The 19,417-nt window shown below is 41.0% G+C and overlaps 2 protein-coding genes and 3 pseudogenes across 2 annotated transcripts; 4 read left to right on the top strand and 1 right to left on the bottom strand.

Annotated features, from left to right (window-relative positions):
• The first annotated feature begins 2,253 nt into the window (after positions 1-2,253).
• LOC106676529 (acyltransferase PGAP2) lies at positions 2,254-3,391 on the top strand. Its single transcript, XM_014413321.3, has one exon. It carries the CDS (start codon positions 2,330-2,332, stop codon positions 3,092-3,094), a length of 765 nt encoding a protein of 254 aa, XP_014268807.3. The 5' UTR covers positions 2,254-2,329; the 3' UTR covers positions 3,095-3,391.
• Positions 3,392-3,534: 143 nt separating this feature from the next.
• Positions 3,535-6,263, top strand: LOC106676528 (phosphopantothenoylcysteine decarboxylase pseudogene; annotated as a pseudogene).
• On the top strand, positions 6,180-6,814 carry LOC112430675 (histone H2A-like; annotated as a pseudogene).
• A 1,233-nt stretch (positions 6,815-8,047) lies between these two features.
• On the top strand, positions 8,048-8,582 carry LOC106676094 (histone H4-like). The gene is made up of 2 exons (XM_076882162.1): positions 8,048-8,094; positions 8,262-8,582. Exons 1-2 carry the CDS (start codon positions 8,048-8,050, stop codon positions 8,536-8,538), a joined length of 324 nt encoding a protein of 107 aa, XP_076738277.1. The 3' UTR covers positions 8,539-8,582.
• A 10,427-nt stretch (positions 8,583-19,009) lies between these two features.
• LOC112433542 (putative protein BRICK1 pseudogene) lies at positions 19,010-19,417 on the bottom strand (annotated as a pseudogene).

Below are 19,417 nucleotides of genomic sequence, written 5' to 3'. Positions count from 1 at the left end.
TTTGATAAAGAAGGTAACTTTGTCTCATTGTGTCTTTATTTCTCCTGGGTTTTTTTACAGAGTTTTCCCCCAACATTTCTTGGTCCTTCGACAGCCGGATCACCTCCATCGTGTCCCATCTCCGTGACCAGTCCACGTTGTTCGCCTGTCGACAGCCCACACACCAGGTGTGTGGAAAAAGACCAAGAGCGTTAAATTCGGGTCTTGGCCAACGTCTTAGAAAGCGACCCACGGTGGTGGGGCCCGATCGAGGTGGACCAGACCCGGCGACACCGACCAGGTAGATACAGACACACTGACACAATCTTGCGTAAAATCGTATTTTAAATCGCTTTAAATTTAAAAAATTGACACATACGTCGTTTAAGAAGCTCCCAAAGTTCCGAGAAAGAAGTAGTAAAAATCTTAAGATCTAATATTTTCTTAATTTCAGATTTAACTTCGAACCTAAGTAACTCGTTTGCTAACAAGGATGTATTCAATTTCCAATAGTTCAAAAATTCATGGGGGCAACACGATACTGTTGCCATAACCACCGTATGATCAGAAAAGTCTGTTAAAAGAGTGTCATATTTCAGACCTTGAACATTATGTGATATGTAGAATCTATCAATCCTTGTTTTAGTTAACGAATCAAATCTAGTGTAATGGACTGTATGTGGATGCAAGTGCCTGTATAAATCACGGAGTGCTGCTTCCTTACAAACTTTAACCAACAATTTGCTTTCCCGCAGTTCTCTAAATTCAACCTTGGATATTCTGTCAGTTGCTTCAGTAACGATGTTAAAATCTCCACACAAAATTATATTAAAACCAATCTCTAATAAATACTTCAATTTTTTCAATAATTGTATCTTTTTCGTTCGTTCGGGTGCATTATAAACATTAATAATACGCAACCTTTGCCCGTAATAACAGCAATCAACAAGGAGGAGTCGTCCCGGTATTATGTCTCTTCTTTTGATTATATTCACCGCATCTTTTTTAAAGAAAATACCCACTCCGTCAGAGCTGTCTTCCCCTATCGATATTATTGAATGGGCAGTGTTCCACATTTTATTTAATTCACATACATCTTCATCACAGCCTGTCATAGGACATTTCATGGTGGTAACAAAGCAACTCCATTGTACCACCGCCCTCACAGGGAGGCGCCCGAGCGAGATGAGCCATACCACGTCTCTCATGCTTTCGGGTAATAGTTTGTCTTGTATATTTTTAACTATTAATAGATTTTCATCTTGATTTGCATACTTATATTGAATTAAACCGTTATTTTTGGTTTCATTAATTTTTTTAGAATCAGAATCAGAATCAGAATGGGGTTTATTGCCAGATGTTGAGGTTTACAACATTAGGAAATTGCTGCGGTGCTTCAGTGCAGACAATAAGAATTAAAGTGCTATGTAGAAGGAAAGATATGTGCATGAGATATACATGAGATATATACATGAGAATAAGAATTATGAGTGCTACGTAGAAAGATATATACATGAGTGCAGGTGGTGATCAGTGCCAAACATGAAATGATGCAGTGTCACAGCGTAGGGTCATGTGTTAGTGGCGGGGACAATCATGTGGTTATTGTTCATGTGTCCAACAGCAGAGGGGAAGAAACTGTTCTTGTGGCGAGAGGTTCTGGTGCGAATGGACCGGAGCCTCCTGCCTGAGGGGAGCAGGTCAAACAGACTGTGTCCAGGGTGAGAAGGGTCAGCTGAGATAGATATTTTTCGTATTATCTTGGAGAATATTTAAACCATAATGTTCCCATTGACTTGATAAGTCACCAAACATAAGTCTGTGGTATGGAACACCCGCTCTGGCCCTGCCTCTTTTCTTTTGCCACAGTTGCTCTTTCCCTCGAACCCACGGGGCACCCCGAGAACTTGCGCTTTGAGTAATTTTTATAAAAGGAATTCGCAAAACAAGCTCTAAGTCTGGGGCTCCCAAACCCCCCGTGCTTCCTACTCTTGTATGCGTCCACTCATTTTCCCGAAGCCTTGTAGAAACACTACTTGGTTCGTGCCATTCTTCCTCACGTTCCTTTCCCTGTGATAAGAGCATAAAATGTAGCGAACAGAGGAGACTCGCTGCTCTTAAAGTGTGTGACTGGCTGTGACGCGGTGCCGCTCCGGCTCGTGATTGGTGACGGGCTCCACGTGGAGCATCGCCCCGCCTCGGTGTGTGCTGCTCATTGGATAAAAGTGCATTGATGTTGCGCGCTGCCGCAAGCCTCTCTGCGATTGGTGCGTGACGAAGCTGCGCGCGATCTGCGGAAATATAAGCGAGGCTTTGAGTTGATCGGAGCTAGCCTCGGGAGCCGTGAAGGATGCTTCAGGGGCCGTACAGCAACCTGGACCGGGACCGGCTCCTCATCCGGCTGCCTTTCAAAAGCTTCTCCGTGGGGACGTTTCTGCTGCCGGTGACCGGCTTCATCGCCTGTATCTTCATCTCCCTCTGGTACCACTATGAGGAAGCGACGTACACGCACTGTAAGGTGTCCAACTACCTCCCGTCCATCAGCTCCGCCATCAGCGGTGCGCCCGAGCGCTACATCTGGAGCGGCTGCATCGGGCTCCACTCGGCGCCGCGGTACCTGGTGGCCTTCGCCTACTTCAGCTTCTACCGCAGCCGCTTCGCCGACAGGCTGCCGGAGCTGCTGCTGAGCGGGCTGGCGCTCCTCTGCAGCCTCGCCGAGAACACTGGCCTGGTGATGCTCACGTACGTGTCGTCCACGGAAACCTACAGTGTTCATAAGTACGGGTTCATCACGTTCATAGGGAGCTCGCTGGTGCACATGCTCATTACGTGCTGGCTGTGGTACGTCATCAAGAGACACTACATGAGCTCAGAGGAAATGACATCATATCACTGGAAGCTGCGTCTCTTCCTGTTCAACATCAGCTGCTGTGTGATCGCCGCCTACTTCTTCAGACGCCACAACAAATACTGTGAAGCAGGAATCTACTCTCTGTTCGCCGCCTTCGAGTACCTGGTGGTCTTCTCCAACATGGCCTTCCACATGACGGCCTTCTGGGACTTCGGGAGCAAAGAGGTGACCGTGGCCACGCCGCTGGAGGACAAACGATACTGAGCAGGAGGGGGCGGGGCGTTAATGCCATTTCTGAACTCAAGAGCAGAGAGAGGAGTCTGATGACATCATTCCAACGACACCCTGACCTTCGGAGCAGGACGGCGTGATGGAGACGTGGACCAGAGTTCTTCTTCTGTTGTTGTTTCTCTAGTGTGCCTGTGTCGTTGAATCATCAGAAATGATGCGTATTGATGATGTCACACTTGTTTACAGAAACAGCTGATCAGGGTTTTAATGGTTTTATTTCCACACAGATAAAAACCATCAGAGACTAAATAAATGTGATGGTGATGATGATTTCATGGTGGTGTTCTTCATCCTCGTCGTCACCAGACGTTTAGTTTATTAAAAACAAGAAAAGCTTTTCCAAAGTGGCCGATGAATAAACGCTGAAGGAGAAAGTGTTGGAAATGTAAAGAAATACAAATGAACCTTTGAGTAAAGAACAAAATGTTTTGACAGAAATCAGAGAGGCTCAGACGGTCTGAGCATGTGAAGAGGACGGAGGCGGAGCTGCCGGCCTGCAGTGTTTGTATCTTAAACAATCCTGCAGCACGTTACTGAGAGCACACAGGAAATCGTTTTAGTTACACAGGACGTGAAACATTGCGCGCCGGTTGGCGGCTCACAGACTTTAAAGAAGAAAAAAAAAAAAGCAAGACTCTTTTTGCTCTTTTTGCTGACAGGCAGCAAGACGACCACATGTCAAGTTTAAAAACTGATTTGTTGAAAACTTCCGGGACATTTAATGTCCTTGTTGGAGTGACAGGGAGTGTTGCAGCCTTGAAACTGCCTCTTTTGGTCTCCCAGCTTCTTGAACTCTCTGGGGTGGATGTACGAGTAGTCACTACAGAGCATGCCAAGCACTTCTATAATTCTGCTGAGGTGTCAGTCAAAATCTACAGTGACGAGGATGAATGGGAGCTGTGGAAACAGAGATCTGACCCTGTGCTACACATTGAGCTAAGGCGTTGGGCAGATCTACTTGTCATTGCCCCTCTTGATGCCAACAGTCTTGGAAAGATTGCTAGTGGTATTTGTGATAATCTGCTGACGTGTGTGGTAAGAGCCTGGGATACCAGTCGTCCTCTTCTCTTCTGCCCTGCAATGAACACAGCTATGTGGCTGCATCCTATTACAGCCCAGCAGGTATCCAGACTGAAAGAGTTTGGATATGTGGAAATCCCCTGCGTTGCCAAAAAGCTAGTGTGTGGAGATGAAGGTAAAGGTGCCATGGCAGAAGTATCGACAATTGTCAGTCTTGTCAAAGAGTATCTTCAGAAACCAGATGAGTCATCTTTGGAGGCATGAACGTCATATTGTACATCCAAGCAAAGGCCAAAGCAAAAGAAACACTATGCCTTGTTGTTGGATTTGTCAAACTGCCACGGTTCAACACACTCATGGTAAACACATTTACTTGCTTTCACCTGTTTTACTTCATAAATTCACTTCTTAGAATGTGTGGGTGTGTCCAGAACATCATGACTGAGATCTCTCTAAATCCTCTTTTGGTATTGTTAAACCTGTTGGGGCACAGCGGCTTTACATTTCAAAGACGTGCATTGACTTTTTCAACATTAATTCCCATCATATCACCTCTGGAGCCTGATCAGCCCAGAGGTTAAAAACAAAAAAGTTGGTAGTGTGAGACGTTAATTTTTAGCTGTCACCATCAGTTTTTTGAGGTACATTTTAAACAGTTTTGTGTTGTTTTTTTTGTATATTTATTTTGTTTAGATAGTAACACATTATTTGGTATTCCAAGTAACATAAAAGATAAGGTAGCAACAGCTGCATCTCTCAGAGATGACATGAAAGTGCGTTTTGTATTATACATTTTTTCCTGACTTGAACAGACAGTTTGAGCCTGTTTACGATGTGCTCGACTTGTTTTTCCTGGAAAGGCTTTCCTCTGAATTTACCTTTGTTTATTCTTTTTGTTTAATGTTAGCTGACGTATTCAGATATAGATATAAGGATAATGAAAACTGCGACATGCCACATTACTGTTTGCTAAGTACCACCCTAAATGAACATCTAATAATATACCTGTTAAAAAGGCCATATTTATACTCCAAGCTGTAAAATGTGTGATTATACATTTTGTTTATTTGCTAAAGGAACTAAAATTTTTGTCATTATCAAAGGGAAAGAGACAAAAGTGCAACAAGTTAAAATTTCAGTCATGTATTCCCATCAGATTCATGAAAGCCGTTGTAATTTGGGGTTTTCTGTGGGTTTTAATTAGTTATTTGAAGTGTCCTTTTTCCAGGATCGATTATTGAGCATAATCAATCATATCAGACATACAGGATGTGCCTTTAATGACTTAAAAAAACAAGAATTGGGTGCATGAGAATTTCTAACTCTGGTTGTTTTCCTTTTAAGCATAGTCCACACATTTTCATTAGGGTCGGGGAAGGTGATTCCTGAAGCTTGCCTTATCTATTCCAAAACCAGGTTTAGTTTTTGGATTGTTGTCCTGTCCAGCTCTTGATTTGAGAAAAAGTTGACGAATTTGGAGGTAGTCCTCCTCCTTTAATATTCTGCCAGTATTGCTGGAAGCAAAACAGCCCCAGAGCATGCTGCTACCACCACCATGCTTGACAGTTGCTACAGTGTTTTTCCATTTGAAAGCCTCACCTGTGCTCCTCCTAAACATACCTCTTTATTGTCTCAATCTTTGTCACATCTTTGACCATAAAACATTTTTCCAGAAGGCTTGTTCACATGTGGACAGCTGCAAATTTCAGTCGAGCTTAAAGGGTTTGCTTTTGGAGGAGGAGCTTCTTTCTTGGTTGGCAACCTCTCAGTCACTAAAAGTTGTAATCAGTCGCTAACGACGAGTTATTAGACCTTGGCTTTGTCGACCTAAGACACTGTAGAACCTTCAGCACCAATTATTAAAAAATGTAAGTAAGTGCATGTATATATTTGAGCCTGCATTTATATTTTGACCCTGTGTGGATAAGAGACAATCCAAAATGAATTCTTGTTTTTTTTGTTTTTTAAAGTCACTGAAGATGAATGGTGAACAATCATTCCACTCTGGGAAAGTTTTAAAATAATAAAAAGCCCAAAATTACCATGACATTCATGCCCATGGTGTGTATATGTAAGCTTGGTTGTTCATATGTGTGTGTATATAAAATAAATGATAAAATATGCAAGACTGGAGGCAAAGCCAGAGCTAAGGCCAAGACCCGCTCATCCCGTGCCGGGCTTCAGTTCCCCGTGGGTCGTGTCCACAGACTGCTGCATAAAGGCAACTATGCCGAGCGTGTAGGAGCCGGCGCCCCTGGCAGCTGTGCTCGAGTACCTGACCGCTGAGATCCTGGAGCTGGCTGGCAACGCAGCCCGCGACAACAAGAAGACTCGTATCATCCCGCGTCACTTGCAGCTGGCTGTGCGCAATGACGAGGAGCTCAACAAGCTCCTGGGGGGAGTCACCATCGCTCAGGGTGGTGTGCTGCCCAACATCCAGGCTGTGCTGCTGCCCAAGAAGACCGAGAAGCCCGCCAAGGCCAAGTAAACGCAAAGCGCTCGGCTTCACAAAAAAACAAAGCCTCTTTTAAGAGCCACACAATTCTCTCTGAGCAAACATCCTTCTTGCTGTGACTGTGTCTGTAACATTTTGTGTATTGGGAAATGTAGATTATGTATCTTGATTTATTTTGAAATGTATGTTCATTCATGTCATCTTACATAGTCAGGGACTGAAATCCACCTTCAAAATATACTATCATGAGTGCTTAAGCAGTGTGTTTCTTTTATTCACAAGACAAGAATAGAGGGTCTTAATATAAAGTCAAATTAAAACTAAAGCAAAAAGCTCTCAGTCTCTCCTGCTGAGTGGTTGAGGCTTGTGCCTTGTTCAACCTCATTGCTCATCTTACTAATTTAGAATAAATAGGATGTCACTAATTATTAGCTTCATAACTACCACTGTAGACACTCATCATGGTTCACTCGCTTGATAATTAAAGCAGTTTCTACGCTCATGGAAACAGACAACACGTGGTACATGACACATGTGGCAAGATCACAAACCTTGTCAAACACAATAGGAAATCATAACAACGTGAGGAGAGGGACAGGTGGACTTCTTTGGTGCTGCAGAAACTACCCAGGTACAGAGGGAGGAAAATGTGGAGCTGTTAGCAACATGTTCAGCACCACTGCTGCTAAATATGGGACATTTTGCAAAGTCACTTACATCTACGCTTAGTTAACCCCTGTTTTAAGGACAGTAGTGGGTTTGAGCAGGATTCGAACCTGGGCCTCCTGGTCTCAAGGCGGCTATTCATCCCATTGTGTTCTCAGAGCATATCATGCGACCTTAAAGCTCTCAAGAATTCCATTAAGTTGCTGAACCCTGACCTCTGACGTTGCAAATTAGTTGGTTTAGCTATAAACTTTGGTGTGTAACTCTGTAATATCTATAAAAAAATTAATGAAACCAAAAATGAAGGTGTAATTCAATATAAGTATGCAAATCAAGATGAAAATCTATTAATAGTTAAAAATATACAAGACAAAATATTATCCGAAAGCATGAGAGACGTGGTATGGCTCATCTCGCTCGGGCGCCTCCCTGTGAGAGCGGTGGTACAGTGGAGTTGTTTCGTTACCACCATGAAATGTCCCATGACCAACTGTGATAAAGATGAGACCCTAGAACATCTTCTATTGGATTGTTATAGGACAACTGAGATCAGGCAGAAAATGACAGAGATTGGCTATGATGTGGATGTTAATATTAAAGCAGTTAAATATGGTTTGTTTAAAGAAAAAATGTGTGACGACAAAAGGAGACTCTTTTGGTTAGTAATGTGTGTAATAAACACACATATTTGGAAAACCCGTGCCAAAGGAGTGTTTGAACAAAAAATGATAAGTAGTGATGTGGTGAGTAAACATATCATTACAGATCTGCGGAGAAGACGAACAATGGACCTGAAACTTGGTAAAGTTTTCCCCTGGAATGTATTGAAATTGTAAGTTTTAAAAGTGGTTTGTGGACTCAGATGCTCGATTTTCCTCCTTGTTTGACTTTTTCTTTGGTGAGTGGTGTGTGATCACGGTTTTGTATATGTAATTGTATGTGTGTGTACATTTTATATGTAATTTTGTATACTTTAAATAAAGTGTTTAAAAAATAAAGTAAAGGAGGCGCCAAGCATCACCGTAAAGTTCTCCGTGATAACATCCAGGGTATCACCAAACCCGCTATCCGTCGTCTGGCTCGCCGTGGCGGAGTGAAGCGTATCTCCGGCCTGATCTACGAGGAGACTCGTGGTGTGCTCAAGGTGTTCCTGGAGAACGTCATCCGTGATGCCGTCACCTACACTGAGCACGCCAAGAGGAAGACTGTGACCGCCATGGATGTGGTGTACGCTCTGAAGAGGCAGGGCCGCACTCTGTACGGCTTCGGCGGTTAAACTCATTCGCCCTAATCCATCAAACGGCTCTTTTAAGAGCCACACACTTCACTTTCAGAGCTGTTCTGTTATGGTGTTATATTTTTTTTTCTGAAGTCTTGAAAATATTAGTGAAATACCTGCCAGTATTTCCATACCGACTGCTGATGTAGTGTGTTAGAACTTCACGAACGATTACCGACTGACATTGCCTACATATTGTAACGGACTGGGTTACAAGTTAGTTGACTGTTGTGTTATCAGTGTTCTGTGTTGAGAATTGCAAATTACTTATGGCATAGTTGGACCACACCCGCAGCATGGTGATTTACTGAGTGTCCTTGAATGTGCAGTAGTCTAGAGGCCGGTTAGCCTGTCAATCAGATCAGCTACCAATGACAAAGTCTGGAGGAGAGCAGGTGTGTGTGTGTGTGTGTGTGGTTGGCGGAAGAGAGAAGAGTGTCGGTGGTTGTGCTGTTGCTGTAGAGCGCACTTTTTTCCCCTGTTTTGGCGTTGGCTACGGCCCACAGTAGCCCGTGTTACTATTCTGAATAAACACCGGTAACCGGAACGCTGATCGTCTGTCTTCTGTCGAGGGACGCTACAATATTATATTGACTCTTCGTTTTGCTATAAGATTCAGCTGTAATGCGTGCTTTTCTTCACAACGTTACAATAACTGACATGACCACAAACTGAACTTCAGAAGTTAGAGACAATGTTTATGCTTCTGACAGCATAAACTCTGACAGCACTGAGCAGCTCCTTTAGTGGCAGGCTGCAGCACCCACGATGTGGGACAGAGAGATTACTCAGGTCTTTCCTCCCCACTGCTGTCAGACTCTACAACAAAGACTTGCAGCTGATCAAACACACACATCCACACAAGTGCAATAAGACTGCTATATGTGCAGTTCTTTTTTTCTGACAAAGTTGTACTTTTCTATTTTCTTACTCAGTTGTATATAGCATTTGTATTCTATTTTATTCTATTGCATACCAATGTTTTCTAATTTCCGCTACATAACTTTGCACTTTTGCTGTAACAAAATAAATTTCCCACCTGTGGGACTAATAAAGGTCATCTAATCTTATCGTATGCACTTACGACACAGATCTCTGGTTTCAAAGCAAGTTTTTAAAAAGAAAAGTCTGGGTAATAACTTCACAATTTAAGTCAGTCAGATTTTTATTCATGTACTAAAACAACTAAATGTGTTGCACATACTGATAGACTAACAGGGCTGTCCCACTTCAGTTCTAGTGTGAACATGAGTTTGACACCTATGGATTAAAGATTTAGTGTCATTACTTTAACCAAGTGTACTCTCAGAGGTGAGTGGCTCTTACAAGAGCCGTTAGTCGGTTGAGGAAAGTGGCTGGATTTTATTTAGCTTTCTCAGTCTTCTTGGCCTGGATGTTGTGCAGCACACCACCCTGAGCGATCGTCACTCAGCCAAGCAGCTTGTTCAGCTCTTCGTCGTTGTGGACGGCCAGCTGCAGGTGGTGGGGGATGATCCTGACAAGGGCGTGTTTTGGCAGTGGTGGGGACGGATGATTCAACCACCGAACCCTGCCCTGCTTTTGTCTTTGTTTCTTGATAAAAAAAAAAAAGGAGAAATATACTTGCCTACATTTGCTATTCTACATGCGTTTAAACAATTTAAAATTACAGTTCATAGTTTTATATGTGAATTACTTAATGTTAAATTACCATTAAACAAATGACTGAGTAAGTATTTTAGACTTTTGTTTGCTTCAGTCATATTCCATATAAATCAGGTATCATACCAAAAAAAAAAAAAAAAAGAAGCTTGAAATACAGTCATGACAATAAAAGAATATGACTTTAAGGACTTAATAACATTACTTCAGTTATAGTACACCAACATCTCTTATACATTAGCACTAAGGGAACACTTATTGACCTGGTGGTTTTTGTCCAACTACGATTACCACAAAGTAAAAGATCTCTCAGCAAAACGATGCAACATTTTAGGCACGATATTGCCCCGATCAAATCAGTGAGCTGGGATGTTTTATTCTCAACATGAACTACTGTTACAGCAAAAGACATGGACTACTGGTGTCCCACACAACAACTCAATGTCCATGTGAAGGAGCCAAACACATGCCTGCTCCTCTCATTAACTGAGATAAACTGCTGGCATATTTGTTTTACATCTATACTGTCCAGTCTCTCCTGGTGGACATGGCATACATCAGGATTGTTTAATCTCATTTGAGTCATTGTTGACCTTAGCCATCTTTTTAGTCTTGTGAGAGCACTGAAGCTTCTTTCAGCCTCAGTACATGCGTTTTATCCTCAGATTAAAATTATTGTGTGCTTGATGTGCCTCAGCTTTGGCCCTGGCTCTTCCGCTCTGACTGCACTAGGACATATTGCTACCTGATAAAATAACACATGGATTCGTGCCATATAAAAAGTGAGACATGTCGATTCAGATTCTTTGTCAAATATACACTAATGAAACAATTTACATCAGCAGCCTAACAATTGTCATGATAATAAATACTAGTTAATCTATAGCACCAAATCATCAGTCAGTCACCTGTGACCTCGCCTCTTCACCTCTGTCCGAGCTACAACATGGCAGAGCTGCCTCTGTCACCTGATGAATAACAGTGAGCCATTCCACATACATGCAGTCACACATGTGCTTCAAATACAGTCATGAACCACCAAGTCATCATCCAACTTCACCTGTGATTCTTGTATCACCATTACTCCACCACTACACCATTATTAAAACAATTTGTGCAAAGTGCACTCCAAGGTGGAATATTTGCAAAATCATGACTACCTCATGATATTTTGTCTCAAAAATTAACCCTATGAATATGTCAGGATATGTTTACATGTTTGTTTTGCATCTATGAACAGAATCAACTTTCTGGAGATTTACTTTCCTGGGTGACTGAGAATGCATCAAGACGTAAACAGCTCCCTGAAAGGCACAGCCAATCACATTGACCATAGTGAATGAGGCAATTCTGAAAATAAAGTCAGTGAATTCCACGTTGATCCCAACTGTAACTTCTGGTATAGAAACAGCATGAAGATTTAAGTGTGAGCATAAGACTTATATTATAAAAACAATACTAATAAAAACAGTAAAGGAGCGAGCTCTTGGTGCAAGTGAGTGAGGTGGCTCTGAAAAGAGCCGTTGTTTGTAGGAGAGCGTGTAGCTTAAGCTCTCTCTCTGCGGATGCGGATGTGCAGAACTTGTCTGTGTCACCATTTCAGAGAATATGATCAAGAGATGACAATAGCCAAATTGTCCAGCAGGTGCCACTGTGGAGATGGTTTCAGATTGTTTTGAATCACAAACACTTCAAATCTTTCATGAAGCCTTGCTTTGCTCATCATGGTGACACCTTCACTGGAGATCTGTATCTCATCATTGCCATAGTTATGTCACAGTGTAGCTGGAAGCTGAGCCAAAATCCAGATTAAAGGGCAAACTTCATAAATCGCAAAACTGACCTTTATCTTCTGAAGCAGAAAGTCCACATTTATTCCCAACTAAGGGTTTAAATGCACAAAGGGCCAAAATAAGACAGAAATAAAACAGGAAACAAACACTGAGACAGAGACTAAGATGCACAAACTTGACAGGGACAAAAAAGAAAACAAACATGAAGCTGAAACCAGCTAAACACATGTGACACAGGGTTCATAAGAGCAACAGGCAAATTTTTACTCAAACACAAAGTCCCCAGAGAGATGCATGCTTCACTACCACAAACCTATCATCCAGGGGAAGGACAAAGAGCCCAAAACAGTAAGTAGTTTATCTGTAATTCTGTTTTTATAAATTCCTTCACCTTCTTTTACTTTGTGTTTGTAAGTGTGGCTTTAAAAGGACAATACGAGATCTAGTAAGGCTATAATTAGGTAACATGTTCTTATTCTTATGAGGTAGGCCTGATACAGTTTGTTTGCACCATCTACTTTCAAAAAGTTTAAAAAGAAGAAAGATCAGAAACTAACAGAGATCAGTGGAATTATTTCCTCTCCTCAATCTAATCCACTGACCTTAAGTGTTACTCTAATTTAAAAGCTTTGTGAGCTCCTGATGTCATTTCAGTGTTAGAATTCATAGACACTGTTGTGTCTGACACTTTACTATCAGGTCGAAGAAACCTTTTGTATTTCCCATCAGTTTCAGTGCAGTGTTTTCACACGTAAAGAACAACATGGGGAAATTCTGTAATTCTTCACCAACGTGTCTGATCAGATTAGTGGAATAAAGAAATATTTATGGCTTTTTAACTTATTGCAATTATTTTCTGTTAGAAAAAATTAAAACATTTAATTGTAAACTGATTTGGTTACTACAAATTTGTGTATGAACATATAAACTCTGTCGTTTCTTGCATGGTGAACTTCACAGTCACCATCATTATGTGATGTGTTGGTTTAGTGTGTGACCAGCTCAGTTAGAAGAGACTCCCCAATCAGGGCAGCAAACAATACAAACAAACAACAAATCTGCAGAAGCAAAGTTAGTCACCAGAACTATTCTGTTAGCAGACATTTATCACCGATGGCTGGTCTTTGACTCTGACCACACTGCAAGGTGTCACCCCTTATTCAACAGAGCATGTCTGTATCAGAGTGTGCAGATCCTCTCTGGAAACCCTAACTGTAAAGCAGGTCTCAGTTTATTTTTCATAGTAAAAGGAAACCTCAACATCTGTCAGCCTACGAGACCCTCCACAGATTTTTCAGGACTCAGTGAACAAACACCAGAGATTTTTTTTTCTATTTGTGGACTAGGTAGAGGCACAGGACTCTCTCAGCCAACATGGGACCCCAAAACTACAAGCTCGACATCAATATTGTATCTAGATCAGCTCTCTCAAGTTACTGAAGTAATTATGTGCTTAAGAATGCATTCTTCGGGTGGCCAGAGAGAAAGGCCAGATTCTATGGCGTGGGGCGAAGATAATGTTTTTTTTCAGATTACTCCCGACTAACCATGGACCGGCGTGTGTCCTTTAAACAAATCAAGTTGGAGTTGAGGGAAAGAGGAGTGGAATACTCCCTGCTCTACCCTGCCACTCTAGAAATAAAACATAATGGAGCAAGGCACAGATTTTCTTCACCTGAGGAGGCTTCAAAATTCATTAAGAACCCCCCCCACGCACACACACGCACAAACGCATCCTCCAACCGTTTATGCATGGACGATGAATACAGAGTTTATCACGCAACATCAAAGGGATGTGCCTTTTTTCACGTCACGCTGTGCGCCACGTTATTGTTTACATGAGATGAATTGCAGAATGGCAGATAGAGACAAAATACTGTTACTGTTACTCTGACTATCTGCAGTTTTTACATGCTTACATATACACACACGCAGTTACTGTCCCTCCATTTAGAAAGGCAGAGGCATCACAGTGTGATTATTTTACATGTAGTTGTTTTTTCCCTGTGTAATAATATTCAACATTGCTATCAATACATTTTTCAAAAAATGCCTCTCTGTGCAAAATGGGTTCAAAAACATAAACAGCTGTGGGATACTGTTTGTCTGTGATTTGAACCCGGGAACAAATTGTGGCAGGATCAGCCTGATGTTATTTGTATCCCACTGTAACTTTACTGTATAAAGAGCTAACATCTCCAAAATGTCAGGAGTAGTTAGTCATTACAACAAGTGTTTGTGAACTAAAAATCAAGAATGTGGGATACTTTAACTGAACAAACACACACATCCACACATGTGCAATAACACTAAGTGCAATAATCTTTTCTGGCATCGTTGTATTTTTACTCAGTTGTATATAGCATTCGTATTCTATTTTTATCTTATTGTATATATTTATTTTATTTTATTCTACTGTATATAGTATATTATTTTATTCTATTCTGTACAGCTGTGTACTGTATTTATTCTTATTGTATTCTAATTTTTGCGTCATAACTTTTGCACTGTCCACTTCCTGCTGTGACAAAACAAATTTCCCACGTGTGGGACTAATAAAGGTTATCTTATCTTACTGTTTGTCCGTGATTTGAAGAGCCCAGCGCGTGCTCCGGACGAAGGGAAAAGCAATTACGCAGGGGAGACCTACCTTGGCATTTGTGCAGGTAAAGCCAAAGGGAAGATATGCTTCACCATATTTTCTAGTCTTTGGCTTAGAATGAAGTTGGTTTGGAAACATATTCAGCTATGCTTCATCTCCTGCTTTGCGTTTCTTTGTGCTCCCCGTGCTAGCAGTGTCCAAGTATTTTTTTGGGTTTTTTTCCCTTTCATTGGTCCCCCTTTAGAAGCTGGCTTTCTGTAACTTGAAGAACAGAGGAGTAAGGACAGAGTGGTGGTGTGGGGATTGGTGTGCGAAGAAAGAATAGGAAACCTCCCTTTGTCTTTGTTTTTTTTGTTGTTGTTTGTTTGTTTGTTTGTTTGTTTGTTTGTTTGTTTGTTTGTTTTTGAATTACTTATTTATGTATTTATTTTTCAGTTCTGCTATCAAAGTTTAAAATGAAATAAAAATTGTTGATGACAAAAAAAATTAATTTTTTTCATATCTTTTCTTTTACTTTAAATATATAAACTTATACATATATAAAATATATAAACTTAAGCTGTGGCTGTGGCTCATGTTTCTGGAGTTTTCAATTCAGAATCTTCACTCTCAGGCTGTAGTGCAGTGAGTGACACCTACTGACAGGTACTAAGTGTGGTTGCTGTCAGCTTTGGTAGCGTACTATACCTTTGTGCAGAAAAGAGTCACACTGACACATTCAGACAGTTTAAGAAGCGCTTGGAGAAAAATGATTTAAACAAAAATACCTAACTGTGTGCAGTTTTTTAAAGGATAAATAGTCTACATACATGTCTGAAAGTGATTATTATGAAAGTACTCATTTTATCTGTAGCCACAGTCATGCTTCTAATTATCAGGTGCCCTCTGTATTGCTGTTACACTGCTTAGGTCAAATTGAAACATTTTCAGATAATATAGACTAATATCAGTGAAAGTGATAATCTTTTCTGTACTTAATCATCAGTCAGTGAAGGACTGAAAGCCAGAGAAAAAGACTTTTATAGTTTCATTTTCTTTATGAGTTGAAACATGGCGCCACCTTGTGGATAAAAATCATTTCTGAAGCTCTGAAGACTTTAAAATGTGAAATATTTTCAGAACAAATTAAAGTGCAGGTTTTTCCTCTGGTTGTTTCTACTGCAGTGGTTGTAGGTCTTGTAGTTTTGATCAGTCAGTGTTATTATCTGACTGACATTTTCCTTCTTCTGGCTGTACTGACTGACCTTTGACCTCATGTGTTGATGACTCTTCGCCTCTGTCTCCTCTCACAGGGAGAAGATGATCTGCAGGATCCTGCTGCTCATCATCCTCACCTCATGTGTCTCTGGTTAGTTTACAGCTTCACTTTATGAACTCCAAATAAAGCTCAACAACAGATTTGTTCCAGGCAGGCAGAGGAGAACCACAACATCACACTGGAGTGGACGTTCACCACCAAACCAGACAGATCTCCAAAACTCTCAACATCCGCTGTGAACTCTTTATCAGTGATAAATCCAGGCTCAGGACTGATGACTCGGGTCTTTACCTGTGTGAGGTGAACACTGATTATGGCTTCAGTGTTGGAAGATGTCAACTCAATGTCACTGGTAAGATGATTATAATTGCTATTTTTATCTTTATTTAAATAAACAAGAAGTGAATGACAGGTGTTAAGAACTGTATTATCTTGTACATGGCAATAAACATCATGAGTTAAAGTCCACATGGTCCTGGGACTGACAGCAGCAGCTCTGTTTGTCTGCTGTCATTATTTTTGTTTTACAAAGGAAAAACATCTCTTACTGTTACGTCTGTTTTATTGCCAGAAAATAAATTATATACAAGGTAATGAAGCCACATATAGGGGAAGTTATATACATATGTGGATAGATACAGTGTTGACAATGACTGTTGACAGTGTTATAACTACTTGCACTTTCAATTCAGTTTCCACCCGCATGTAAGCTACAAGATCTACAAAACACTGCTTTTGCTTATTATTACTTTCTTTTGGTCGTGTGAAGGGAACCTGCAAAGTAAGAATTTCATTGCTCTGCGTAACCATTTGTGTTTTGCGGTGTACATGACAATAAACTTCTTGAATCTTGAATACTTTATTAATCCGAGGTGGGAAATAGTTCTGTTTTAGATGATCGGTTGAATTATGAAAGCTAAAAAATGTAAACATTGGAAATATAAACAAAGTAAGTAAAAATAAGTCAAATAAAGTGAAATCATAAATTAAATATTTCAAAGTTAAAATAACACCATGGGGAGCTTAAGACTCATCATGAAGATCGATCACTCCACAGAGCTGGGAAACAAGCTCTGAGGACTGGGGTTCACGCCATCAGGAAGTTTTCTTCTGATTGGTCAGCAATCAAGGTGAGTGTGTGACAGTTCATGTAATCAAAGTTGGGGTAACAGTCAGGTCTCTCTCCTGAAACATAAGATTGATGCGGATGAAAGCTTTACCCTTGAAATACACGAAAACTTTACAAAGGATGTAAACATATTACAGTGATTATCACACCAAACATTAAATTAAACAAACCCCAAAATCACAGTTTTGTTTTCCAATCCAATGAAAGAAATAAACGATGGTAATTATGAGAAAACAAACAAGTGTACAGTGTAAATTGCTCGTTTTGGAAAAATTGTGTAACAGAGGGCTGAATATGGATGTTTACTTATTGTCTCCAGTGTGTTTACTGGTTCTATGACCTGCAACTCTGGCACTCTCCCCAACTTCACACCACATGATTTATATCATTATGTTATCAACAAGGCCTCAAGTTATCCTGGATAGGATCTGAAGGCCTACAAAAGCTTGGATGCTTCTCAGTATTTTGTGCCATGATGAGAAACAGTGTTAGTGTTAGTGTTAGACCGTGGGTGCAGCGTGTTTCTGAAACACGCTGCACCCACGGTCTCTGTCACTGCTCAGGTATTTATGTGATGAGAGAAGAAACTGGCAGAATGAAAGTTGGAACGAGTCTTCTGCTCCTCGCTTTTTCCCCTTATAGACTGTAGACTTGTAGTCAAGACCGCCTAAACCAAGACCAAGACAAAGTCGAGATGACACCGAGACAAAAAAGTCTTTAAACTGCAGCCAGATGCTGCTTTGTTTACGGGTTTCAGGCATATTTATGTGTTCTTGCTTTCACACAGCCCTCCTCACTGCTGTCTACTGTTTCACTCACTTACTGAGAGGACAGACGCACGCTCCACTTGACTGTTGCGTCTCTCACCCTCTCTGTTTTTCACACAATGATATTATCCTATATCCTCGCATGTGATTGGCCACAATATGGAGGGATTGGAGCACAGCTGAGCCAAGAGCTGAGCAGTGAAAGGAAATTAATCTCATTTGAGTCATTGTTGACCTTAGCCATCTTTTTAGTCTTGTGAGAGCACTGAAGCTTCTTTCAGCCTCAGTACATGCGTTTTATCCTCAGATTAAAATTATTGTGTGCTTGATGTGCCTCACCTTTGGCCCTGGCTCTTCCGCTCTGACTGCACTAGGACATATTGCTACCTGATAAAATAACACATGGATTCGTGCCATATAAAAAGTGAGACATGTCAATTCAGATTCTTTGTCAAATATACACTAATGAAGCAATTTACATCAGCAGCCTAACAATTGTCATGATAATAAATACTAGTTAATCTATCGCACCAAATCATCATCACCTCTGTCCGAGCTACAACATGGCAGAGCTGCCTCTGTCACCTGATGAATAACAGTGAGCCATTCCACATACATGCAGTCACACATGTGCTTCAAATACAGTCATGAACCACCAAGTCATCATCCAACTTCACCTGTGATTCTTGTATCTCCATTACTCCACCACTACACCATTATTAAAACAATTTGTGCAAAGTGCACTCCAAGGTGGAATATTTGCAAAATCATGACTACCTCATGATATTTTGTCTCAAAAATTAACCCTATGAATATGTCAGTACCATTAGGATGAAATTATTGTGGCACCAACATTTTAACGTTAGACACATACTTTTAACAGCCTCTGTAAACTAATATCCTGGCCTGCTCGAGGCTGCCGTTTTCTCTGACAGTTTCAATCAAAATTGGAAATGCTACTGTGGGAGACTGAGAGAACTAATAGTGCTGCCTGTTGTGCAGTTAGTTTCCAAAACACGTTATTCATGGTTACATACAATTTCAGACTGATGTGGGCCAAAGCCTAGCATAGCCTATAACGTTATTATGAAGGACACATTTTATGAGTGAACTTGAGTTCAAGTGACTAACAGGTTTCTTTGAAAAATACTTTATTAAATATAAATTTCGTAACTGAAGTCAGTGAATTCCATGTTGATGCCAACTGTAATTTCAGGAATAGAAACAGCATGAAGATTGAAGTGTGAGCATAAGATTCAATTTTAAAGACACTACTAACAATAAGAATAAAGGAGCGAGCTCTTGGTGTGAGTGAGGTGGTTCTGAAAAGAGCCGTTGTTGGTAGGAGAGCGTGCAGCTTAAGCTCTCTCTCCGCGGATGCGGCGAGCCAGCTGGATATGAGTTTCAATGGCCACTTCTAGGTCAAGGTTTCTCCTTTTGTCACCCTTGCCTCAATGTATTCAATCCTCCTCTCCAGCGCTGTCAGCTTCTCGTTGATTTTTGCCAAACGAGATCGACACGACATGTCAAACGAGTTAAGAAAGTCGGCGATCTTCTTGATGCTGCTCGTAATTACTTCTATGTACTCTCGATTCGCCCAGTCTTGGTGAATCTCTCTTTGCACTTGATCTTCCTGGCCAGCCATGTTGGACGAGTTGCAGCATGCCGCGGCCACTCGTTTTGATA

Source organism: Maylandia zebra, linkage group LG3, assembly GCF_041146795.1.
Source record: "Maylandia zebra isolate NMK-2024a linkage group LG3, Mzebra_GT3a, whole genome shotgun sequence".
In the NCBI taxonomy this organism is placed as follows: Eukaryota; Metazoa; Chordata; class Actinopteri; order Cichliformes; family Cichlidae; genus Maylandia; species Maylandia zebra.
The sequence above is the reverse complement of the archived record's forward strand: the minus strand, read 5'-3'. Positions and strand labels throughout refer to the sequence as shown.